The sequence below is a fragment of the Nelumbo nucifera genome, chromosome 4 (genome assembly GCF_055504915.1).
Source record: "Nelumbo nucifera cultivar China Antique chromosome 4, China Antique-T2T, whole genome shotgun sequence".
NCBI lineage: Eukaryota > Viridiplantae > Streptophyta > Magnoliopsida > Proteales > Nelumbonaceae > Nelumbo > Nelumbo nucifera.
Genome location: NC_142652.1, coordinates 23,904,876 through 23,932,076, shown reverse-complemented (window position 1 = coordinate 23,932,076; position 27,201 = coordinate 23,904,876). Strand labels below are relative to the sequence as shown.

Genomic DNA, 27,201 nt, shown 5'->3' with positions numbered 1-27,201 from the left:
ATTTGCGTTTGGAGGAAGAAAATGCTGCTACAACTTTGGTTTGGGACGACGATACACCCAAACATTGGTCCCCCAACTCTCGACCTCTTGTTGTAGTCACGTGATTAGTTAAGTGATCACACAACTTCCTTTTTAAGTCCCCTTGAAACAAACTTAATGGGCCAGGCCTATTCGGCCCAACAGCCCCTTTTAATTCCACTTGAGTCAGATTTGCTAATTTTCTTCATTTTCTTCAGCTACTAGTTTGCTAATTTTGTTTTATAAAGAAATATGACTTGGGGATTTCAACAAGTGGTTGTTGAGTTGTGAGCTTTCCTAGATTCTCCTTAATTTTCTTTGATAATTAGTTGTACAACACAAATCAATGTGGAAAACTCAATTTTTGTAAAAATTAATCCTCAACAAAGCTCCTAAATTAGCCAATGCATGGAAAACAGTCCAAGAAAGGCTCTAACTTTTTTTAATAAAGTATCCAATAATGAACAATGAATTCATAAAAGAAAAGAAAACTACTTATTGTCCATTGCAGATGAAGAATTCAAGGCTGCTTCTTTTAAGCAGTCTTATAAATGACAAAAATGAGATCTAAAGCATCCTCCCATTATGGAAACATTGATGTGTCAACATGTAACAATGTCTATGCATATTAATGTTACTTTTTTATTAAAAAAAGGCTTCATATTGTTCCTAGTTTTTGAGGGAAAAGAAAAGGTTGTCCATGTATGCAAATCATTTTTCAAATGGGAAGGCAGATGGCAAACATCTTCTTCCAATGATGACATGGATTATGCCAAAGAATTGAAACTTCTTGTTAAAGTTCAAAAGAGTCGTGGGATGTTATTTTCTGAAGGAGATGGGAAATAATGAATCCATAGAAGTTGGTGTACTGGGAAATGTTGAGCACTTGAGCACGAATCAGAAAAATGGTGTCTTAGGCACAAGAGACAATGCAATTTACTAGGAATTTATATCTTGTAGAGAACACTGATGTGGGCCCCACGGCTGTGGTCCCCACTGTGTTCGTATGACAGCACATGTAACCTTGATTAGTTTGTCAGTGTTAGTTGGTAGTTATCTTAGACAGCTTGTTATCTCAGTTATTTATTTGTTTTATTTGCCATGTAAGCATTAAGGGCAATTCTGTCCTTTCCTACATTTAGTGAATATAAACTATAAATATTGAGAGAGTGGCGGCGGCAGATTCATTCGATCTATCCCTCCTTTCAAAACCCTTGTGTACTTCTGCTTCTCCTTTCTTCTCCCTCTTTCTTCTACTTTTCTCAATCCGAAATCTGTTGGAATTCAAGACTGACTATAGTCTTGATCGACTATTTGGTATCAGAGCCTATCTAGGGTTTCTCATGTGAGTCTAGTCCAGCCAACCACATGAGAACTGTTTAGGGCTGGAAGCTTACAAAGGACTGTTCGTTGGCTGATTCTTGGAGGTTACCAGAAAAGTTTAGCAGCTGTTCGAAGACTTGTCGAGGCTTGCAGAGTGTTTTGGTAATCAGGAAGAATCAAAGAAGGTTAGGGTTCAGGCCACGATTGAAGGTAGCGATCAGAGTTGTCTGGGTAAGTCTTTATTTTTCCCTTGAGATTGCTGTCAGTCAAGATAGGTTGGACCTATCTAGGAGGAGCGGCCGAACTCTCCTATTTTCTCTCAGAGGTGAGCAGTTTTTTTTTAGGGTTTGTCATTAACCCTACGGCTAGACTTGACTGTGAATTCTTTTGGAAAGTGCGGTTGAGCACTGTTTATGTTCTCACAAAGGTCTTCCTAACCCTACGATTAAAACCCTAATTCTGCTTCAGCATTACAGATTGCTTTCTAAGTTGGTTTCAGACCTGTTTTTGGCTTCCGAGCCTGTTTTGGGGGTGAGAACTGTTATCGGACTGCATATATTCTGATTGCCGATTGGTTTTAGAGCAGATCTGAACTATTTCATATAGATTTCTGATTGTGATCGATTGTTTAAGTGCTGTTTTCTATTGTAGTAACCTTGATAGTTCTTAACTACTGATTCTTGACCAAGAATGGAGTTCAAAAATCAGGGAGGTGATTTTGGGAACAGCAGTTCTGGTAGTATGTCTGAGACTGCGTTTCAGATTACAACTGTGAGATTTGACGGATCCAATTACTTGGAATGGGCCCAATCAGCCATGATGGCTATTGGGGGAAGGGGAAAACTTAGCTACCTATTGGGAGATGTGAAAGAATCTTCCAATGAGGACCCAATGTATACCAAGTGGGTTCAGGAGAACTACTTGGTTATGACATGGCTGTGCAAATCTATGCAACCACATATTAGCCGAAATTACTTGTGGGCAAAGACAGCCAAGGAGATATGGGATGTCATGAAAGAGACCTACTCCCAACCCCTTAATGTTGTTAGAGCCTATGAACTGAAGTGTGAGGTGAATAATCTTAAACAAGGAAAGAAACCAGTCTCTGTTTATTTTTCTACCTTGAAATCCCTATGGCATGAAATTGACCATCTGGAGACTCTTGAGTGGGAAAGTCCAAAAGATGCACAGACCCATAGAAAGCAAGTCGAGACCAATAGGGTGCTTGAATTTCTGGCTGGCCTGAATTCAGATTATGACATCGTGAGACAGCAGATACTGACAAGAGATAGTGTGACCCTCTCTCAAGCATACTCCCTGGTGCATAGTGAAGAGACCAGGAGGAAGGTTATGATGCAACATCAACCCTTTCCCCCAGCCCTGGCAGCAGTTAAACCTAAGTCTGGGGGTGATACAGAAAGGGACATGAAGAAGGAAGATAAACGGGATCTGGTATGTGAACATTGCAAGAAACCCAAGCATACGAAAGATACATGTTGAAAGCTCCACCCTCATTTAGTCCCAGCAAAACTGAGGAATAAAAGGGGTAATGCTCATATGGCTGTGAATACTGATTCTGCATCCTTGTCAGGCACAAAAGGCACGCCCCTAGATACCTTAGCTGCTGTTCGGGCTGCCCTAATACAGTTGGAAAAGGAGGTTGGGAATTCAGCTCAGTCATCTCAGTCACCATTAGCCACTGCCACATCTGCATTTGCTCATTCAGGTACTCAGGCCTCAGCCTACCATGCTTCAGCTTCAGGTAACACTGAACACTGTTGGGTAATAGACTCAGGTGCATCTGACCATATGACCAGCTTGCCATCATTGTTCACTACTTATCACTTATCTTCTGGTAGAGATAAAATATCCATTGCTGATGGCTCCTTGTTCCCATTTCTGGCAAGGGTGACATCAAGTTATCTGATACTATCTCTTTATCCTCAGTCTTGCATGTTCCTAAACTTGATGCTAATTTATTTTCAGTCAGTAGTATTACCAAACATCAGAACTGTTTAGTAACCTTTTTCCCTGACCGATGTGTTTTTTAGGACTTGGAGACGAGGAAGGTGATTGGGACTGGCTGTGAGACGAATGGGATCTATCTGCTTGGAGAGAGTTTTCATTGGAAAGAGCTAGTGGATAAGAAGTCTTTTGTTTCTCAGTTTGTGAGTCCGGTTATGCTTTGGCATAATCGATTAGGTCATTTATCTTTTCGGTCTTTGAAGAGTCTGTTTCCTACTTTATTTGAGTCTGTTGAGATGTGAGAGTTGTGAGCTTGCCAAACATTGTAGAACATCTTATTCCTTGAGTAATAAAAGAAGTAATAATTCTTTTGATATTGTGCATACCGATGTTTGTGGGCCATATCACATCCCTTCTATGGGTGGGTACAGATATTTTCTGTTGTTTGTTGATGACCATACCCGTTTTTCTTGGGTCTACCTTATGCGTTCTCGAGATGAGGTTCTCGCTCTGACCCAAAACTTTCATCAGATGATTTTAACCTAGTTTGGGGTCAAAATCAAAGTCCTCAGATCTGATAATGCAAAAGAATACTTTGCTAAGCCACTGGTCTCTTATCTACTTGATCATGGGGTTATTTACCAGAGCACTTGTCCTCATACACCACAGTAGAATGGGGTTGCTGAGAGGAAGAATAGGCACATTTTGGAGGTGGCTAGAAGCATCATGTTTACCTCCAATGTGCCTATCCGTTTCTGGGGTGATGCTATCCTCACGACAGTGTATCTCATTAATCGGGTTCCTTCCTGGGTTCTTGAATATGAAGCCTCCGTTTGCCCTTCTATACCCAGAAGAGGAGTTGTTTACTGCTCCTCCTAAAACCTTTGGTTGTACCTGTTTTGTTCAACTTCTTGGACCTCATCATTCCAAATTTGACCCTAAGGCCTCCAAATGCATTTTTCTCGGTTATGCACAAACTCAAAAGGGTTATTGCTGCTATGATCCTGTTTCAGGGAAGAGATTTGTCTCGATGGATATCACCTTCTTTGAGGAGGCACCCTATTATCCTAGGGTTTCTCCTCAGGGGGAGAGTAGTGAGAATTTTGGTCTTTTTCCTCAGGGGGAGCGCAGTGAGAGTGGGGTTAACTCATCTGAGGTTGTTCCTTTACCCATTCCATTGAATGAAGGCTGTAATGGTGATGGTTGTCAGAGGGATCAGGAGTTGAAAGTCTATCACAGGCGATGCAGGCAGGTTGATCTCGGTCATCGGCAGTCCAGGCCAGCTCCAGTTCCTTCTACGGATCCAGATCCAGGTACTACAGTCTCAGGGCCCACTGAGATACCTTCCACTGTTGCTTCTTCCCCCCCTTCAAATGACCTTGACCTCCTTATTGCGGTCCGTAAAGGGAAACGGCGGTGCACCACATCCACAACTCACTGCATTTCCCAGTTTCTATCCTATGATCGCCTGTCTCCCTCTTACAGGTCCTATCTCACTTCCATTGCCGATATCCCTATCGCCAGGACAGTGCAAGAAGTCTTATCAGTTCCAGAGTGGAAAGATGCAATAAAAGTTGAGATGGATGCCCTTTTGAAAAATAATACTTGGGAGCTAGTTGACCTACCCAGAGGAAAGAAACCGGTTGGATGTAGATGGGTATTTACTGTGAAACATAATGCTGATGGCTCCATTGAAAGGTACAAAGCCCGGTTGGTTGCAAAAGGGTTTACTCAGACTTATGGTATAGACTACTTGGAGACTTTTGCTCCAGTAGCAAAGATGACCACTATTCGAGTTCTATTAGCCCTTGCAGCAAGTTACTCTTGGCCCTTGTTCTAGATGGACGTTAAAAATGCCTTTTCTGAATGGAGACTTACAGGAAGAGGTCTACATGCAGTTGCCCCCTGGATTCTATCATACAGAGACAGGTAAGAAGGTTTGCCGATTGAATAAGGCATTGTATGGATTAAAGCAATCCCCTAGAGCTTGGTTTGATAGATTCAGACTAGCCCTTGGAAAATTCGGCTATGTACAGGCCCAGTCAGATCATACACTGTTCGTTAAAAGAGTGAACTCTTCTTTGACCTTGCTTGCTGTATATGTGGATGATATTGTAGTGACAGGGAATAATAATAGTGAGATTGAGTCCCTCAAACAGCTCCTTCATCAAGAGTTTGAGGTGAAAGATCTTGGTGCACTACGATATTTTTTGGGTATTGAGGTTGCTAGATCTAAACATGGGATCTTTATTTCTCAAAGGAAGTATGTTCTAGATCTGTTGGAGGAAACTGGAAAGTTAGGTGTCAAGCCTGCCAATACACCCATTGAACAGAATCACAAGATCAGTGCAGAGGGTGGAGAGCCTCTCGAAGACAAAGTTATGTTCCAACCGTTGGTTGGAAAGCTCCTATATCTCTGCCTCACATGGCCAGACATCAGCTATGCAGTCAGTGTTGTCAGCTAGTACATGCATTCCTCTAGAACTACACATCTTCTTGTAGCTGAGAGAATATTAGCATACTTGAAGAGATGCCCAGGTAGAGGTATACTATTCAAGAACAATAATCACATGAAGGTGGAGGTCTATACAGATGCTGATTGGGTTGGGAGTGCTGATGACAGGAGGTCTACCTCTGGATATTGTGCCCTTGTAGGAGGTAACCTTGTCTCTTGGAGGAGTAAGAAACAAAGTGTTGTTTCCCACTCTAGTGCCGAAGCTGAATACAGGTCAATGGCTAACAGAGTGGCTGAAATCCTATGGCTGAAGTCACTACTTGAAGAGTTGGGTATTGATTATGAGAAGCCCTTGATGTTGTATTGTGATAATCAGGCGGCTATTAATATACTCACAATCCGGTGCAGCATGACAGAACTAAACATATCGAAGTTGATCGACACTTTGTCAGAGAAAGGGTTTCATCACAAGAAGTGTCTCCCGTATATTACCTCCAACATGCAGCTCGCAGATCTTCTCACCAAGGCCGTTCCAAGGAAGAAGTTAGAGGCAGACCTATTCAAGTTGGGAATGACAAATATCTATTCCCAACTTGAGGGGGAGTGTAGGGAACACTGATGTGGGCCCCACGGCTGTGGTCCCCACTATGTTTGTATGACGGCACATGTAACATTTGATTAGTTTGTCAGTGTTAGTTGGCAGTTATCTTAGACAGCTTGTTATCTCAGTTATTTATTTGTTTTAATTGCCATGTAAGCATTAAGGGCAATTTTGTCCTTTCCTACATTTAGTGAACATAAACTATAAATATTGAGAGAGTGGCGGCGGCAGATTCATTTGATCTGTCCCTCTTTTCAAAACCCTTGTGCACTTCTGCTTCTCCTTTCTTCTCCTCTTTCTTCTACTTTTCTCAATCCGAAATCTGTTGGAATTCAAGACTGACTGTAGTCTTGATCAACTACTTATCTACTTTGCCTCTTAGGACAAATTAGACCTCTGGTCTGAGAAGTCCAACAGCATAAATGGATGACTTTAGCCAAAGCTAGAGATGTATGTCAGCCTTCATGAATGACGGAAGAGTAGATAAACTAGTGCTTCACCTAAACCTTCAGAGAAAACAGAACAATGAGGAAGATGTATCACCTTATTTTTTGATGTAGAAGAAACCACTAACTTGTATATATGAGCACCTTTAGGTGGTGCTGATCATGGTTTCAAATTAGTATCAGAAGAACAAGGTCATGGTAAACAAGAATTTTGGATGACAATCTAAAAATAGGAGGATTAAAATTATGTATTCTTCTCATGTTGGTTCATACTAGAATTCTGATTCTGAGCAAGTTGCAAATAGGTTGATTCAACTCAATTGTATTAGGATTCGGCCTGCCCTTGAATCCTATTAAGCTGATAATAGTCAAGAAGAAGGAAGAGAGAGAGAGAGAGAGAGAAAGAACTGGTTCGAATGAGAGAAAGAGATCACTCTCCCATTCGGCCAGAATTGATTTATATTACTTATATTGTGGAAAAGACACATGTGCCCCTACTTAAGTAAGGGACACTAAATCTAACATAATCTTACACATCAACACATAAACATAAGTATAAAGATAGAACTACCCCTACGTATTCGACACTAACACTCCCCCTCAAGCTGGAGAATATATATCATATAATCCCAGCTTGTTACATATGTAGTCCACTCTTCCCCGACTCAACCCTTTAGTAAACAAGTCTGCCCACTGGTTCCCTGTGTTAACATATGCAGTATCTATCACTACACTCAGCACCTTCTCTTTCACAAAGTGACAGTCAACCTCTATGTGCTTGGTTCTCTCATGAAACACTGGATTAGAAGAAATATGAACTGCAGCCTGATTGTCACAGTAGAGCTTCATTGGAGTGTCAACAGTGTATCCCATCTCCTGTAGGAGGTTCTTCAGCCACACTAATTCACAAGTAGTATGTGCCATAGCTCTATATTCTACCTCTACACTGCTTCTTGCCACAACTATCTGCTTCTTACTTTTCCATGTCACCGGATTACCCCCAAGAAAAGTGCAATAGCCTGTGGTAGATCTCCTATTAGACATAGAACCGGCCCAGTCGGCATCAGTATATCCTTCTATTTCAAGTTTTCCACCACTCTTGCATATCAAACCACGACCAGGAGCTCCCTTTAAATACCTCACAATTCTTAGAATCGCATCCCAATGTGGAACCAGAGGATTCTGCATGAACTCACTTACCACACTAACTGCAAATGAAATATCTCGCCGAGTAATGGTTAGATAGCTCAGTTTACCTACAAGTCGCTGGTATCTGCCAGGGTCTTTAAACACTTCACCCATATCGCTGCTCAACTTAGTGTTAGTTTCCATAGGTGTTTCAGCTGGTTTAGCACCTAACAAACCTGTTTCTTCCAGCAAATCAAGGACATATTTCCTCTGACACAAGTTAATACCATGCTTAGACCTTGCTACTTCTATCCCCAAGAAATATTTCAATTTACCAAGGTCCTTTGTTTGAAAATGTTCCTGTAGAAAAGTCTTCAACCTGTCAATGCCTATTTTATCATTTCCGGTAATAACAATATCATCTACGTACACCACCAATAGATGGCGAAGAAACCAAGAAAAAACCCTAGGCACTATTTCAGCCCTTTCCCTTATCTCCAACAGATGGCGAAGAAACCAAGAGAAAACCCTAGGCTGGGTGCATAGAGAACAGAATTCTGGGCAGGTCTGATTTACTCAGTTTGGCTCTGATACCATATTAGGATTCGGCCTGCCCTTGAATCCTATTAAGCTGATAACAGTCAAGAAGAAGGAAGAGAAAGAGAGAGAGAGAGAGAGAGAGAGAGAGAGAGAGAGAGAGAGAGAAAGAAGAAGAGAAGAGAAGAAAGAGAGAGAGAGCTGGTTCGAATGAGAGAAAGAGATCACTCTCCCATCCGGCCAGAATTAATTTATATTACTTATATTGTGGAAAAGACACATGTGCCCTGTTATGGTCACACCATCCGGCAGCACACTGCGGCACAGTCATAGGCAGCAGCATGCACAGCAGGCCGCACAGCAGCAAGCACCGCCTGGCAGCGCCGCACAGTAGCACGCACCGCTGATAGTGCGCAGCACGCACCGCCAGGCAGCAGCGCGCAGCGCACGCACTGCACGGCAGCACGCACCGCGCACACGCCCGACACCGCACGGCAGTGGCACCATGAGCCGTGCGCACGCACTGTGCGGCAGCAGCACTGCGCGACAGCGGCACCATGAGCCGCATGCACGCACTCGGCAGTAGCAGCAGAGCAGGGCCCACACGACAGCTCATATGGGTGGGCTTACCCTTATCTGGACACGTCAAGCCAACTCGCCGCCAGCTTATCTTATCCCTTATCCCTTATCTTATCTTATCCTTATCTTATTTTATCTTCTTAAGTAAGAGTTATGAGTTTTAGTTTGAGTAGGAAATTAGGAGTTTTCGCAGTCAAGAAAGAGAGTAAGGAGAGTTCGGGTGATCTCTTGGACAAATCACCCATTAGGAGAGTTCGGGTGATCTCTTGGACAAATCACCCACGCAATTGCCGCAATAGGGTCTGCATGCAAGGGAAGGTGCAAGGAAAAGCAGGGCTTTCGCACCGTGGACCGACCCATGACGGGATCCTACGTGCGGGACCATAACATTTGGTATCAGAGCCAAACGTCATGGGCGATATGGAGCAGCTATCAGTCAAGATCAACGAACTGGAACATAGGCTAGCAGAACCACAGATCACTGCCCCTACAGCCATAGTTATTTCCAAGGATCAGCGCACGGAGGATGAAACCGTAAAGTCTCCTCCTTTGGCCGGGGACAATGTCACGAACATTATAATAGAACCTGCAGAATGCGCTCCTTTGACGAAGACAGGTGGGCTTGGCGATGTTGCTGGGGCTTTACCGAAGGCCTTGGCTCGGCGTGGACATAGAGTTATGGTTGCAGCACCACAGTATGGTAACTATGCAGAAATCCAAGAAACAGGAGTGCGCAAGAGATGTAAGGTGGAGGGGCAGGATATAGAGGTAACTTCCTCTCAAGCTTATATTAATGGCATGGATTTTGTGTTCATAGACAACCCTATGTTCCGCAATATAGAGGTAACTTCCTCTCAAGCTTAAAACGCGTGGTTCGCTTCTGTAAGGCTTCTCTTGAGGTACTCTTCTATAAGTATACCCGGTGCGTTCCTGTGATCCACGACAAAGCACACCGGCGCCGTGGTCTAGTACGCGATTTTTGTTATGTGGATCTTCCAAAAAACTACTTCAAACTATATGACCCAGGAGGTGGGGAATACTTCAATGTCCTTGCGGCTGGACTGAGTGCAGCAGATCGTATAGTCACTGTAAGCCATGGTTACGCCTGGGAGCTGGAAACTAAAGAAGGTGGCTGGGGTCTGCATCAAATAATCCAACTTTATGCACTGAGATACGGGGCAGTCCCTGTTGTTCATACTGTTGGTGGACTGAGAAATAGTGTGCAGCCGTTTGATCCATTCGTAGAGTCCCAAGCCATGTATCCGGAATATGAGCTTGAGGACAAGTTCGTAGTCCGGGAGGGGTGTAATGTTATGGTCACACCATCCGGCAGCGCACTGCGGCGCAGTCATAGGCAGCAGCACGCACAGCAGCAGGCACCGCCTGGCAGCGCCGCACAGCAGCACGCACCGCCAGGCAGCAGCGTGCACCGCGCACATGCCCGGCACCGCACGACAGCGGCACCATGGCGTGCAACACGCTCCGCCAGGCAGCAGCGCGCAGCGCACGCACTGCATGGCAGCACGCACCGCGCACACGCCCGGCACCGCACGGCAGCGGCACCATGAGCCGCGCGCACGCACTCGGCAGCAGCAGCAGAGCGGGGCCCACACGACAGCTCATAGGGGTGGGCCCACCCTTATCTGGACACGTCAAGCCAACTCGCCGCCAGCTTATCTTATCCCTTATCCCTATCTTATCCCTTATCCCTTATCTTATCCTTATCTTATTTTATCTTCTTAAGTAAGAGTTATGAGTTTTAGTTTGAGTAGGAAATTAGGAGTTTTCGCAGTCAAGAAAGAGAGTAAGGAGAGTTCAGGTGATCTCTTGGACAAATCACCCATTAGGAGAGTTCGGGTGATCTCTTGGACAAATCACCCACGCGATTGCCGCAATAGGGTCTGCACGCAAGGAAAGGCGCAAGGAAAAGCAGGGCTTTCGCACCGTGGACCGACCCGTGACGGGATCCTACGCGCGGGACCATAACATGCCCCTACTTAAGTAAGGGACACTAAATCTAACATATTCTTACACATCAGCACATAAACATAAGTATAAAGACAGAACTACCCCTACATATTCGACACTAATAAATAAATTGGTAGAGCCTTTTATTTTGTTATGCCATGGGACCTATTTGTTTCTACATGCATTTCCCTTCTTATTTGCAAAATAAATAGATCTTTAATTAAAAATAGCATGTAAGATAAAAAAATCCATGCCACTAAAAGATCCTGAATTGGTTGTCATTTTTGTAAAATTTGGTTTGCAATTCTTATTTTTGGTTGTATTATATATGCTTCTTTCAAGTTTCTTCCCTGAAAATATATTTCGTTTTGTTACATAACTTCATTTGTGATGAAACAATTCTCATTGTTGACTTGCATCAGCCAGTCTATTTCATGTACCTATGACCTGATATTCAATCTTATCATGGCAGTGTCTGTTGGTTTCTTTGATGACATCCATATACCTGTCCATCTTCTGCCTAATCCATCCAGTCTTACACTCGACCCAGAGAACAAGTAAGAATGTTGTATTACAACTAATGCTGTTTAGGCCTTTATTAATCCTGCAGTATGATCTTTGGTAAGATCATTTCATTTTTATCCTTCCATATCTTTGCTTTTAATAATACAAGTAAACTACTCATCTGGTAATGGGGATACAGGCATGAAGGCATATGGACATGGGAATTTCAAGATGAACAATACCCAATAGATGGAAAAGATGAGGTTTGCATTGCTGTGTTGGCAGTCCTTTTGTCTTAATTTAATCTGGTTCAAAATTTCAAGTCTTTGGATAATGATTTAACTTAGCTTTTGCAATTAATTGCAGATTCGATTCCGAGTTCATAGTATTAGTTATCCTCCAATCCCAATTGAGCAAGAAAAAGAAGCAAAGCCATTTGCTCCTATGGTGATCACTGTAAGTTGATCTTGTTGAACTCATATTCTGATGATTCTTGCTCCATGTGCCATTAATTTGTGTTCTAAAATTAAAGGTGACTGCTAAGAGATACCAAAATCTAAGCTAAATATTTGGTGTAATCTTGAATGATGCCTTAATACTTCTAGAAGGATATTGCCCTAATAGGTATCAATCAGCACCCCTGAAGACTCTAGAAGGAAGAATTGTTGCACAAGTAGTTAAGGAGTTATTGAGTTGTTCTCTTTGAATTAAAGTAGGAAGGTAGCAATTGTATAATTTAAAGTTCCTTAATTTTATGAGGTTTTTTATTGGTCTAGAGTCTATAAACATGTAAGGAGTTTTAAGCATCAATAATTTAAGGAATGTCCGGTTAATTCCCATGCTCTGGAATGATTTGAGGCCCTTGTTAAATGATTTTTAGGTTTTTCTCCATCTCTCTAGTACTGCATGCAGCTATTACAGCCATAACAGCCTACAAATTCTTCATTGAAGGAGTCCATTTAACATGCATAAAGGGCTGAAGTTGATCCAGGTGCCATGTTTCTCTATTTTAAGGGGCCATTTTTTTTGGAAGTAGATAGAAAAAGGAAATTTATTAGGAGAAAGGAGAAAGAGTGCAAGAAAGGCGATAAAAAGTCACCCCTTAAAAACGATAAAAACTCCCAAAACCCTCTCCCTCACACTCGGAACATTCTTACCCCATCCAAACAGAGAAGAGTAATCAACAATTTTTTGATAGGGCTCAGTTTAGGAGTACAAATACAAATATGTACAGTACAAATACATAAAAAATAGTATAAAATATAAGGTTTTGCGCTCTACATATTTGTATTTGTACTCCTTCCAAATGGAGCCTAAATGAATTTCATTAATTTCATTATAATCAAAGGATAACATCTATCCCAGTGTGAGGTGCGAGGTGCAGCCTCACTCTTTAATAAAAAAATATAACAGATTTGCAAATGGGCCCAGTACATCTGATCCCTAGTTACCCCTTGCTTAGCTAGAGAATCAGCCAAGAGTGATCAACAATTACTCATCAAAACTCAAAACCTCAAATAACTGATGCCTCCCTACAACTTAATAAACTACTAATCTTCAACTTAAAACAGCACAGAAACGTTGCCAATTATTCATCTTGGGCTGGCAAGAAGAGTAATTGGTAGCATTACTTGGTGTAATGGTAAAATATAACAGATTTACAAATGGCCTTTAACATGTTTCTCTAGTTTACATAAAAAACCAAAAGTTTTCTGTTTCAGCCATTTTGTCTTTGTGCTAAGCCAAAATGATCTTCAGTTGCTCTTGTATTTGGTCACCTCCATAGGTCTTTATCCCTTATGAAACAGTTTTGTTGTCCTTACGAAGTATAGAGAAGATGGGCCGAATGGCCCATAGCCCACAGTTGTTACTTATCTTTATATTTCTGTTCTATTATTGTTAATGGGCCTTCTCTTACGGGCCTGTTAAACTTTTTTATTTTGTTTAATTAGCTGGCCGCCCAATTAAGGGCCTACTTGTAATTTCAGAAATTAGTGATTAATCCTTAATGAAAAGATTAAGGAAAGGAGGGGCTGTACGAACAACTCTTCTCCTCACCTTTCTCACAACCGAACTCTTCTTCTTCTCTCTTCTTCTTCTTCTTCTTGCTGCTGCTGTCTCCTCTGTTTTCCCCTTTTTTAATCAGTTCTCTTATTCTTTTGAGATTGTTTTCTTCTTGGTATCAGAGTAGGTCCTTTTTCTTTCTTTGCCCTTTTTTCATTTTTTCTTCCCATACACAGTGTGTATGGAGAGCCGAATCAAATGATTGATTGAAGAAGATATTCAGCCCAATTGGTAGTGGTTTTTTTGTTTACCTTGAAGATCAATCCAAGCTTGTGCAGTTCTGTGAAGCCTACAGGGAGCGGCTGCCTTTTTTCTATTTCTCCCAGGTTCTGGGTGAGACACAGTTGGCTGTTAGGGATTTGTAAAGGTTGTACTTGCTGTTTGCTATTTCCTGTCTTCCTTATTTGTCACCAAAAATTGTTTTTAGAGTTGTTTGAGGAAGATGGATGTCTCTGGAGTTGAAAGTAAGTTGGGTTTAGAGTTCGGACAGGTTTCGGGAGAACTTGTAAACTCTTTATTGGCTGTGACCATAATCAAGCTTGATAGGACTAACTATCTAGCATGATCACAATCAGTAAAGAAACATGTTTGTAGTAGAGGCAAGTGGGGGTATATTTCCGAGAGCAAGAAAGCACTAAAGGAAGATAACCCATCTTATGAGAAATGGTTGCAAGAGAATTACACTGTTATTGGGTGGTTAGTGAATTCGATGCAACTACAAATTAGTCAGCACTATTTGTGGATGAATTCTGCTAAGGAAATATGGGATAGTGTTGCTGAAACCTATTCACAGAAACTAAATGTGGCCAGGGCATATAAGTTAAGAAGTGATGTGAATTAATGAATAATCTGAGGCAGGGGGGAGAGACCTTTAGCAGCCTACTTTTCAATGCTGAAATCCTTGTGGCAAGAGATAGATCTCATGGAAACAGTTGTCTGGGAAAGTACAAATGATGCGGAGAAATAGAAAATTAGTTGAGAGGAATAGGGTTTTTGAATTCTTGACATGGCTGAATCCAGAGTTCGATATTATCAGATAGAATATCCTAGCTAAAGACAATGTATCTTTGTCTCAAGCTTATGCCATGGTGAATAGTGAAGAGAGCAGAAGGCTGGTTCAGGTTCAAGGAACTATTCTAGTTGACCATTTTGCTAATATGGGGTTGAAATCTAAGATGACTACAGGTGGTACAAGGAAGAAGGAGGTTATATGTGAATACTATAAGAAACCAAAACATACAAAGGATAAATGTTGTAAGCTACATCCAGATCTTATTCCACCTCGTTTTCAAAAGAAGATCGAAAATGGGAAGACTGGGAGTGCCAATATAGTCACAGTTTCAGATAATGACAGGAGTGCCACAGATGAGGAGGCTGCTAGTGAGCAGTTAGCTGTTATGAAGGCAAAGTATGAGAAATATGGGAGGATGATCAGCCACCTTGAGAGTGTAGCCACCTCCTCGAACTCTTCAGGCGACCCAACTACGTCTACATTTGCTCATTCACGTATACGTGCTACTTCCAACCATGCAGCCATCTTAGGTAATCGTAGGATCCCTTGGATTATTGATTCTGGTGCTTCTGATCATATGACCAGCGTTTCCTCTCTGTTTAGCTCTTATGACTTACTTTCTGGCCATGATAAGATTACCCTAGCTGATGGCTCTCTTGCTCCAATCTCTGGCAAGGGAGTCATCAAGGCCACAAACTCCCTTTCCCTTGCTTCTGTCCTTCATGTCCCTAGACTACATACCAATTTGATGTTAGTGAGTAGCCTAACTAAATCCTTAAATTGCAGTGTAACCTTCTTCCCTTCTTATTGTGTTTTTTAGGACCTAAAGTCTTAGAAAGTGATTGGGAGTGGCCATGAAGCGAATGGAATATATCTACTAGATACTCTTGGACAAAGCCAAGGACAACCTGAAAGAGTTGCTTTTGGGTTTACTTCTTTAGAGTTTTTTAGTCGTGTCATATTATGTCATTTTCGTTTGGGTCATTTATCCTTTTTCTGCTTTGAGCCATTTATTCCTAGAGTTGTTTAAGGGAATTAACTTGTCTAGTCTTCATTATGAGTCTTCTGAGTTATCAAAACATTGTAGAAGCACTTATCCTTTAAGTAATAAGAGATCCACTTTTCCTTTTCATATTGTGCACTTTGATGTGTGGGGGCCATACCACTTGCCTTCTATGGGTGGTTATCGATATTTTATCTTGTTCATTGACGATTTTTCTCAGTATATTTGGTTATTTTTTATGAGATCTCGTGATGAAGTTTCCAAGCTTGTAAGACAATTCCATGAATTTGTTCTTACCCAATTTGATACAAGAATCAAAATATTTAGGTCTGATAATGCAAAAGAATACTTTGAGAAAAACCTCACCTCTTATCTCACTAAATTTGGGGTCATCCACTAGAGCTCCTGTGTTTGTACTCCGGAACAAAATGGAGTAGCTGAGAGGAAGAATCATCACATAGTTGAAGTTGCAATAAGCATTTTGTTTACCTCACATGTTCCTACAAGGTTTTGGGGGGATGTTGTTCTCACTGCAACATACCTAATCAATTGCATGCTATCCAAAGTTTTGGGCTTTAAGTCTCCTTTTGACTTTCTTTATCCAGATAAGGACCTTTTTTCTCTTCCCCTTCGTGTCTTTGGGTACACTTGTTATATACACATTTCTAGTACCCAAAGACATAAATTTGAACCAAAGGCCCATAAGTGCATTTTTCTTGGTTATGCCTCCACACAGAAGGGTTATTGTTGTTTCGATCCTAGTAGTGGGACTCGTTATGTTTCAATGGATGTCACTTTTGCTGAGTTCACTCCTTTCTATGGTTCATCTCAGGGGGAGCATCGCTCATAGGGGGAGTATTTGTCACAGTTGTTTGCACTCCCCCTTCTTGTTCCTGTTGAGTCTTCTTCACTTGAGTTTCCTTCTGTTGAGTCCAGGAGGGAACAATCATCTCTGGACCCCTTCACTATTCCTGTTTCTCCTCCATTGCCTCCTCATCCTCCTCCTATTCACAAGTGATACTGGTGGCAAAAGACTAGGAGTGAGCAGATTGTTTCCTCTATGCCACATGAGCCTCCTACACTTCCAATTGCTGAAGAGACAACAGGTACTAACGTCACACCCTTGCATCCTTCCTTCCCAGACCTTGATGTTCCCATTGCCATTAGGAAAGGTAAACAAAAGTGTACTGCACATTGCATTTCTAAACATCTTTCCCATGGCCTTCTTTCTCCTTCATATTATTCATTTTATTCCTCTATTGCTTCTAACCCTATACCTAGGTTTGTATTAGAAGCTCTTTCTATTCCAGAATGGAGGGATGATATGAGAACCGAGATAGAGGCTCTACACAAGAATCACACATGGGAAGTGGTTGATTTGCTTGAAGGGAAGGAGCCAGTAGGCTGTAAGTGGGTGTATACCATCAAATATCATGTTGATGGCTCTATTGTGAGGTACAAAGCTTGATTGGTTGCAAAAGGCTATACACAAACTTATGGGATTGACTACTTGGAGACTTTTGCCCTTGTTGCAAAGATGACCTCTGTGAGAGTCCTACTATCTTTGGTAGCTCATTCAGATTGGCCCCTTTATCAGCTAGATGTGAAAAATGCCTTCTTGAATGGAGAATTACATGAAGAGGTTTATATGTCCCTTCCACCAAGGATGTATGGCACAAACATGGAGGATAAGTTGTGCAAGCTGAAGAAGTCTTTCTATGGGCTCAAACAGTCACCTAGAGCCTGGTTTGAAAGGTTTAGAGCTGCTCTTGTTAACTTTGGTTACACAGACTCGATCTAACCATACCTTCTTTGTGAAGAGAGGTTCATTGGTGGTATATCTTATATTCTATGTGGATGACATTGTAGTGACTGGCATTGATGTGACAGGGATTGATAATCTTAAATCCTTACTTCATACAGAGTTTGAGATCAAAGACCTAGGGGAATTGAGGTATTTCCTAGGTATTGAAGTGGCTCGGTCTAAAGATGAAACCTTTGTTTCTCAACGCAAGTATGCGCTAGACTTGCTTACTGAAACATGAAAAATGGGTGCAAGACCAGTGGCTACCCCTATTGATACGAGTCACAAGCTTTTTGCCTCTGATGGAGAACTGTTGAAGGATAAGGGAGTGTTTCAAAGGTTACTAGGGAAACTGCTATATCGTTGTATGTCTCGCCCTGACATTGCATATGCTGTTAGCTGCATTAGCCATAGCCAGTTCATGCATGCTCCCAGAGATACACATATGGTAGCAGCAAAGAGGATTTTATGTTACTTGAAGAGTACTCCAAGGACGGGTATTCTTTTTGCTAAACATGGTCATATGAAACTGGAGGCCTATACAGATGTTGGCTGGGCAGGCAACATTGATGATAGGAGGTCAACTTCGGGATACTGTAGTATGGTGGTAGGTAATACTATTTCTTGGAGAAACAAGAAACAATCTATGGTTGCTAGATTTTTCAGCTGAGGCAGAATATAGAGCTATGGCTCATGGAGTTTCTGAGTTGCTTTGGCTTTGATCCCTAATGGAGGAATTAGGTGTTGAGTATGATAGACCATTGATGCTGTATTGTGATAATCGGGCCGCCATTAACATTGCCCACCACAATCCTGTGCAACACGATAGAACTAAACACATTGAAGTTAACAGACATTTCATTAGAGAAAGAGTGGCTTCTGGAAAAGTTTGCCTATCTTTCATCCCATCTGAAGAACAGTTAGCTGGCATTCTTACCAAGGGAGTCTCCAAAGTATGTCAAGCTACAACATGATACAGGCAAGCTGGGCATGATTGACATGTATGCTCAGCTTGAGGGGGAGTGTAGAGAAGATGGGCCGAATGGCCCATAGCCCACAATTGTTACTTATCTTTATATTTCTGTTCTGTTTTTGTTAGTGTCTACTTTGTACTCAAAAGAAAAAAAAAACCCTTGAGTAATTATCTTTAATACATGACATCATACTGTATTATATTGGTTCTATTTAAGATGCTTTAATTTCCTGTGAAATTGCAATCTCAATTAGCTTAGTATGCTTTCATTTATGACAGTGCATGTATAATGTGTGTGTCAATTAAGCAGCATGGTATAAATCTATCACTTCTTTTACTACAATTAAGTTTACTACCTCCAGCCACATTTCCATTTAAAATCTAATAAGGGAGCAACAGAAAGTAAATAGTTGGTAATTGTATGCATGCACACAGCAAGGTGGATGAAGCAATTAGTCGTGTCTGATATTTCTTGAGGGCAACTTTCCCCATCCCATTTAATTTTGTTTTATAACATCCATCTAGGCAAATCAAACACTAAATATTGTTATTTAAAACCTATCAAAATAAATTTGTTTTATTTTTGTATCTGCGTGTGAGGAAGAAGGTCTTGCTGACCGGATCAAGTAGGCAGGTCCCTAAACAACTCCACAAATTTCTGCCATGTAGAGAAATCCTGTGGCTAATCAAGGAGGGTCTAAAGAAGTGGTAGAAAGGGGGAATCTTGAGGAGAAGGGAGAAGGGGTGGAAATCCTAGTGGTGGGGGAAAGATCGAGTGAGAGAGCAGTTGAAATTTATGGGAAAGAGGAGGGATTAATAAGGAAAACACATAGGAAGGAGACGGAAAGAGGGTTAGGAGATAAGATTGAGAATGTTGAAAGAGGCCTTGTTGTTACTACAGACAATTTTTCTGAGAAGGCCGATGCGGGGAAGGGATGGGATTGTCAGGAAGAATTGGAGAAAGGAGGGGTTGACGGAGGAGGGAAGGGTTGTGTATAGAAAGAAGAATGAAAGGATCATGGGGCTAAGGTTTATGGAAGGAAAAGGAAGTATAGAACAAGACCAATCACAGGAGAGGAAGAAAGCGAAAACAAAGGTGCAGATGGGGTGATTCAAAATGAGGATGATATCGCTAGTGAGATTGATAAGGAAGATATTATCATGGATGAAACACATGAAATTGGGAGGTCCATTGATCTGAAGACAGTGGTGAGCACAGAAGTGAAGGCAAGTAAAATTTAGGGTCTGTACTTTATTGGAGGAGAGGATTTTGCTAGAAAATCTTTAGAAAACTGGAATAAAATCTCACCAGATGGTGACAGGTAAAGAGGACAACATTATGAAGTCTGATGCGGAAGTTTCTTTTGCAAAGAATACTGATGTTCAAGAGAAGGGTGCAGGTGGTTGCAAGGACAGTGATGTGAAAGCAGAGTATATTTTTGAGAAAAATGTGATCTTGGAATTGTAAAGGATAAATGCTAAAGAGTTGGATTTGCCTGGGGAGGAGTCGAGGAGAGGATATGATGTAGGACCAGCTCAGTTCTTGTCCTTAGAGAATGTGAATGGTCTTCTTGGATCAGAATTTTATGGCCGTTGATGGCTGTAATGGGTTCTTGAAGGAATAAGAGAGAAAATAGGGAGAGAAAGAAGAGAGAAAATACCTGGAATCACTCACAGGGTGCCTAGAATCACTCTAGGGCATGGGAATCACTCACCATAGATAGCATAAGCTGAAGAAAGCTCAATATAATTCATTGCCTTTGTGCAAAATGCCCATACATATTTATAGACTCTAAACTCGTAATAACCCTAGGAGTCAAACTGTTAAACTCATAATAGTCTTTTAGGAGTCAAACTTTTAGACTTGATAATCCTAGTAGGACTCAAACTAAGCTGTCATATCCTATTTCAATTCAAAGAAGACTCGATAACTATAATCCTACGTATGCAATGACTTTGGAATTTTAAACATAAACAAACTATAACTGGACAAATTAAACCCTATCATTGTTCCCTACATAAAATTGTAAAAATAACAAAAATACCCCTCTGTCCAAAAACACAGAAATACATAAAATTTCATAAAATCCCAATTTTGACTCTCCAGCATCAGGATACCTAACACAGTTGGAAGATTCAGAAGTCAAAAGAATCAGAGAACAGTCCAGGTGTCAAAAGTTTTTGCCAGGTTGAAGGGGGTTTATTCGGGATGGGTCCTGGTAAGAGGTGAAGAAATCAAAGAAGATAATCAAGAAAAGTAACTGGGTATTTTTGGTCTTGTGGTTTTATGGGATTAAGGGTATTTTGTGGTAGGGTTTGTCGATTTTGGGTCAAAGGGTAGAATGTTATTTGGGTTTGGAGAGTTGAATATCTGGGATGAAACAAGTTCTGTTTTTCATAGGGTTGGTTTGCTCCTCTATTGGACATTCCAAGGTTCAATAGGAGGGGGGATGGTTTAGTGATGTGGGTCTATTCTCTTTTCTGTTTTCTATCTCGGGTGATTTCTTATCCCCACCCTTGTAACCTTCTATTTCTTATGAAATAAAGTTTCTTATTTATTTTTTTAAGGAAAAATGCTGTGGCTAATCCAGACTGTACATCATATAGAGGACCCTTCATTTTTAGTTCAACAAATGCCCATAAAAAGGGTTATTTGGAGAACATGGCTAGTTTCTCTGGCTGAGATTTATAACATGATTTTAGAGTATGGAATGGAAGAGAGGAGTCCTTGGGGCCCTAGGGTTTTTTTTTTTTTCATTAGTAACACAGAAAAGATTTCATTAAAATTAGATAAAAGAGGTACAACAAGAAGTTTTGAAAAGATATAACAGACCCAAGAAGACAAATTTAACCCGGAAAATTACAAATGAGCCCCACAGTTTGGCTAAACAAGGGGTACAAAGATAGTCAATGTTTTGGGCCTATATGTAATTTTTGGGGGTTTGGAAATCTGGTGTCCTCTTTGTTTCCTTCACAACTTCTGGTTGTACTGTTTTTCTAATTCTAATGAAATTGATTTCCTGAGTTAAGAACAAAACAAAATTACAAATGAGCCCAATACATAGGCTGTCTCTGAACCCCTTGCTTAGCTAGACCATCTGCCAAATGGTTTGAAGATCTTCTAACCCAATTGACTTGAATCATCATTTCTTTACATAGCTATTTGAACCTTTTATAATCATTCCTTAGATTCCAAGTTATTCCTTCTCCCCTTTTCAGCCAACTCACAATTGTTCTCGAGTGCCTTTCAATAATCAGTCTTTCAATACCCAATTCTTTTGCTTTCTCCACCCCACAAACTGCTGCCAAAAATTCTGATCTGAGTATACCACCTTGTCCAATTGGACCTGAGTACAATGAGAGTATAATTCCTTTCTCATCCCTAATTACTCCACCAATTGGACCTGAGTACAAAAATCCTTGGGGCCCTAGGTTGCCATTTGGATTCCAGGTCATTTAGATTATCTGGTTTAAAGACCTATGAATTTGTATATATAGCAGGAATTTAGGATTTTACAAAATTACACTATGCTGTGTATAATAGATGAATGGAAATTATTTTTCTTCTTCAATGGTGGTTTGGCACAAGAGTCAAGACTACATTGCTATAAAAATGGTGTTTTAAATCATTAATCTTCAATTCGTTGGCAGGGATCACTTGATTATGATGGTTTGGGTCCTATTTCATGGTGGGTATAGGAGAACCTTGAAAATCTTGAACGGATTGTGGTTTTCCAAGCTGATTGTGTAACTCCGAAGAAAGTCAGGGTGATGCCTTTTGTCACGAGTAATTTCTCCTTGGCTATATTGAATGTAACATATAATGTCAAGAGGCTTTTTCTGCTCTGATTTTCTCATTATTTACCCATATTCTAACCTTATTTCTTCTCATAAGATTTTTGAAAGAGAAATGTATAATCTGGATTTGAGTGTATATTGGAATTTATTTATCTTACAATTATGATATTTCTTGCTTATTTTAACCCTGCATATTTGCAGGGCAAATGGCCATTTGATTGAGAGGGATGTCCCTTTGAGGGGGCATGGGTTTGAATCCGTGGAAGGGCAGGTTCTACTATATTTACCTAAGGCAGGATACCCTGTTGCCTGTTGGATCTCTAATGGGTATGCACCTTCCAGCATATAAGAACCAGACGAACACAATTTTTTCTTTCTTGGTAGCCCATCCCCAAACCCGTAAACCCCCGCAACCCAGGTGCAGGCGGGATTCGGTCCAATTATGCGGTCTATTTTTATACGCTCTAACAATCTCACTAAAGGATGATGGGCAGATCCTGATCCAGGTTCTCCACCTAGTAAATGCCAGTGGGCCTATTCAAGCATCCCTACTTTCAGTCTTCCACCAACTCATCCATCTCCACAGGCCAAACCAAAAAAAAAAAAAAAAAAAATTCACTCCTTAGATGAGGACAAATGGGGTCCACTGCAAAAACTGGTGTGTACAGGTTATATAACAAATGAAGATTATTTTGCTTCTTGAATGGACACAACTGTTATTCTAAGGACATTGGCGTGTTCACTGTTGATAGGTTACGGAGCTCGTTTCACACACTTGTGTTCACAGGTTACACTAGATCTTCACTCCCGAAGTCCCGATTACTTCAGTGGTGGATACGTAGTGCCCATTTGAGAAGACTTTCATGCATTAACTTCTAGCATTACATGAGCTTAGAAACCAGGAACATCATGGTATTTTGTAGAATTCCAGAAAGTCAAAATAGGCTTTTATGAACTGCAAAATTGGCTTTCGGGTGAAGCTATCTCAAGTAATTTCTTCAAAGTGGCTGAGTCAATGCAGAAACCCTCCCAGATGGGCTCTTAATCAGCATTATACAAAAACTTGAATTTTCCTTTTTGGGGTTATTATCTAAGTTCCCCGTCACCTTTTCACATTTTCTTAGACATACCCTGACTTTTCAAAACCCCCACAGGCCCTCTGTCAGATATTTTTATTATCTAAAACTTACCTTATGTTAGGTCACCATTAGTGCCCACTAACTCAAGCTTCTCATCTGACTTTTTAGTTATCTTTAATGATTAAATTAACCTTCAGAGGCAAGTTTGAAGCGAAAAAGGAGAGAGAGAGAGAGTTCACTTAAGCCACCTTGACTATCCAACGTGTCTAAATGAGGTTGTGTAAAAAAGATAAATCATATGTCTCAATGAATATCCCAATTGTATTGTAATGGGCTCTGAATCAAAATAATGTACTGCGATGGACACGATTTATTGTCTCAAGACAATGTCCTAGGTCTACCACCATATCTATCTTATACATTTATCTCATTTATGATGAATTTTTGAAACATGTACTTATCCGAATCTCAAAGGATTTATGGGTCGGTTACATAAATCCTTTTCCACCATTCCACTCTATTCAATGTCATATTCATTTTTAAATGGTAGACCCCTAAATCATTTCTAATTATTTTAACCCATCTCTATCCCTATCTCTTTCTTCTATACTCTCAACTTGTAACATATCAGTTTATTCCACTTAATATGAAGAACCATAAGGCTGCGTTTGAAAATGATGCAAATGGAGTGTAAATCTCGGTTCAGGGTAAATTTGCATTCTGGTTCATTTTTGCCTGTGTTTGGCAACATTTCATTTATGTATTGACAAATTACAGAAAACACATTTTCTGATGCAATTTTACATTGATAATAAGATGTAAAAATACATCAATAAAAAAGAAGTAAATTTGTATTCAATTGGGCTTTTGATAAAAAAGGCATATGCTTTAGTGAAATTCGTGTTTGTATCCATTACAACTAAAAGCCTGTTTGGTAAGAAGATAAATTTGTCAATGCAAAATTAACCCAACTTTACAATTTATATGAACCGTTTTACACTACATATTTGCATTCACACTTATTTGCATCATTTCCAAACGTAGCCTAAATTCAAATTCTTGCAAATGATTGGGTTAATTTCAACGTATTTGCAGCCTTAGAGATTAAGTCCAATCTATTTTACATCGACTATTTGGTAAATTGGGTTGGACCTCTGCATCCTCAAATGCTCCATAACCAATAATTAAGAAAACATGCGCCACCTGGGATGAGTTGTGATCACCTGCCAATAAAACAAGCTCCAACACCTTACCAACTTGGTCTGACACCATACGACTTGCTATAAAACTGGGGCCCACCGTAAAAATGAGACCTGCCATGTATAAGATATGAGGTGTCAGATGTTGTTGATAGGGTGTTGGAACAAATTTTCTTGGTAGGTGATCCGGATTTGGCTGGAACACAAAAATGAAAAGTGGTAGACCTAGGACATTGTATCATTGGATACTTTGATGAATGTTCACTCCACATAAATACAATGATTTATTTCATTTAATTTTGAATGGTACAAATTACAAATATAATGATTGGATCATTGGATACTTGAATGAATGAAATATGAAAATGGAATAAATTAATGAAATATAAAAAATATAATATAGTTACAAATTGAAAATACAAAATAGCATTGTTAAAAAATTAAAAAAAAATCAAATAAATTAAATAAAATTAAAAAAATTTACAATAATTTAAAAAAAATCTATACAAGTAGTCAAATTCATGAATCAATTCATGGCTTTCATCTTTTGCTTCAGGTGAAATATCTGGTGTAGTATCATGCCCTCCTTTGTCTTGTAATCTATCTTCTGCATCTTACCAATCCTTGAAGCAGATGCAAATCTCTATGCTTTCATCATTTATGCAATTTCTTTTGTTATCTTGCACTAAAACAAGACTCCGATGGACTGTAAATACTGGTGGGGTTAGTAGATCACATGCCATGGCGGCGAGAACTGGATAATTTTTTGAATGTTCACTCCACCAAGTTAAAATATCAAAATTATTTGATTATTCACCTAAATTAGAAAAAATTGCTTGTAAATAAAAATTAAGTTCAGTAAATGAACTTGTTGTAGAAGTAGTAGATTTCTGCCTTATACTTATTAAATAAAAAAGTTTTTCTCTTCTACTACTGGGCTCAAGGTCAGAAGTAGAAGATGTACAAGTTGTAGGAATATTTCCCATAACTCCAGATTCATATAAACTGTACATTTTAAATAATAAATTATTAATTTCTTCTTTTTTATTTACTATATCAATATTCATATTTTCACAAATGATTAAGTAAAATATATAAACCATCTTTCCTAATCCTAGGGTCTAATATTGTAGCTAAACAATAAAGGGGAGAAATGTTTTCCCAATATTTTTTAAATTTATTTTCCATTATTTCAACAATCATTAATTACCATTAATTGATAAGGTAAATTACAACTAGTTGGATAATAAATTCCAGATAATTCATTAGTTGTATCATAAAAATGATTTAAAAAATCTCTTATACAGACTGTCATTTCCCAGTCTTCCTCAAATATCATATCATTAGGCATTTTTGAATTATAAAAATCAATAAGAATTTGTTTATGAGAAATACAACTTTCTAACATAGCATAGATAGAACTCCACTTGTGCTTTACATCTAATATAAAATGTTTATATTTTAAACCATAATTTTGACATAAATATTTAAATTCTTATTTTCTTGCCCTTGAACTTATATATATATATATACACTACAATTTCTAATTTTTGAAATATGAGTAGAAAATAATATTCAAGGATTTTGAATGCATAAATTTAAGATGTGACATGCACATCTATATGAAATAATTTACCATTTAAGCATGGTCTTAATTGAGATTTTAAAATATTTATTGCAGAATCATTATTGTTGGCATTATCAAAACTAATAGAAAATATTTATTGAGAATTGGAGAATGCACAATCAAAGAATCAACTAATCAGAGTTACTCAAATTGTAGAGAATTGAGAATGTATGAGTATGAGAGAGAGAGAGAGAGAATTGTTGAATTGGTGTGATGAGAATGGTGGAGGATAGGGCTATTTATAGGAATTGAACATAATTCAATTGCCCAAAAAACTACTTATTATTTAGTTGTTAGGAGGGGTATTTTGGTCATTGTAAAGTTATTTATAACTTTACCCTAAATGTCCCCCTAAACTAGTTGTTATATAGCTATTGGGGGGCATTTATGTCATTTTTTTAACCCCCCATAAGCAAAATACGCAAATACCCTCCTAATATGGCAATTTATAACTATTGGGGGGGGGGGGGGGGGTATTTCTGTTTTTTAATTGGGGGTGCAACATGAGGACTTCCCAGGAAGCTGAAACGGGGGAGCCCAACGGCTATATTCCGGGTGGGCCGTGCTCGGCCCATTACGGGCCCCATAGGCCGTGACGGCACGTAGACCGCGGGCGGCACAACACGAATAATTGTCATGTTGTGCCGGCCTATGGACCTCAAACCCCCGGCCCAACACGGCACGAACCTTTGTATCGGGCCTAGCACGGCCCATGGGCCTTCATGCTGTGCTGGGCTGTGTCGGTCCAATTTTGTGTTGGGTCAGGGCGGGCTGAGCGGCCCGATTTACACCTCTAGTAGAGGATATTAATCTTCTTATCTCTATATCTATCGCAAAAGGAAATTTCCAATAAATTCGGTATATACAACTGTATATGCATGACCATAAGAAGGGATCCAGGATGATAGTGTACATAATAGGCATTGCATCCACTAGTAGTCAAGGACTCGAGGCGAAAACTTTTCCAATAGACAGATATAGGGATGTGCGGCTGAGGTCAGGTTAAGTAGTAAACCGCACTGACCCGACCCTAAGATCAGATCAGGTTTAATTGGGGTATGGGTCGAGTTTGGGTTAGGGTCAAATGTGTGAAAACCAACCTGTTTACCTTAAAACAT

At 40.0% G+C, this 27,201-nt stretch overlaps 1 protein-coding gene across 5 annotated transcripts in view; it reads left to right on the top strand.

The window, feature by feature from the left end:
- LOC104603087 (uncharacterized) overlaps positions 1 to 22,357 on the top strand; it is a 35,313-nt gene extending 12,956 nt beyond the window's left edge. For all 5 annotated transcript variants that reach the window (XM_010267030.3, XM_010267031.3, XM_010267032.3 and 2 more), the window contains exons 5-8: positions 11,493 to 11,577; positions 11,724 to 11,787; positions 11,891 to 11,980; positions 22,032 to 22,357. In XM_010267030.3, coding sequence (XP_010265332.1) covers positions 11,493 to 11,577; positions 11,724 to 11,787; positions 11,891 to 11,980; positions 22,032 to 22,079 — 287 coding nt within the window. In that variant the 3' untranslated portion in view covers positions 22,080 to 22,357. The remainder of the gene's footprint in view (positions 1 to 11,492; positions 11,578 to 11,723; positions 11,788 to 11,890; positions 11,981 to 22,031) is intronic.
- The last annotated feature ends 4,844 nt before the right edge of the window (positions 22,358 to 27,201 follow it).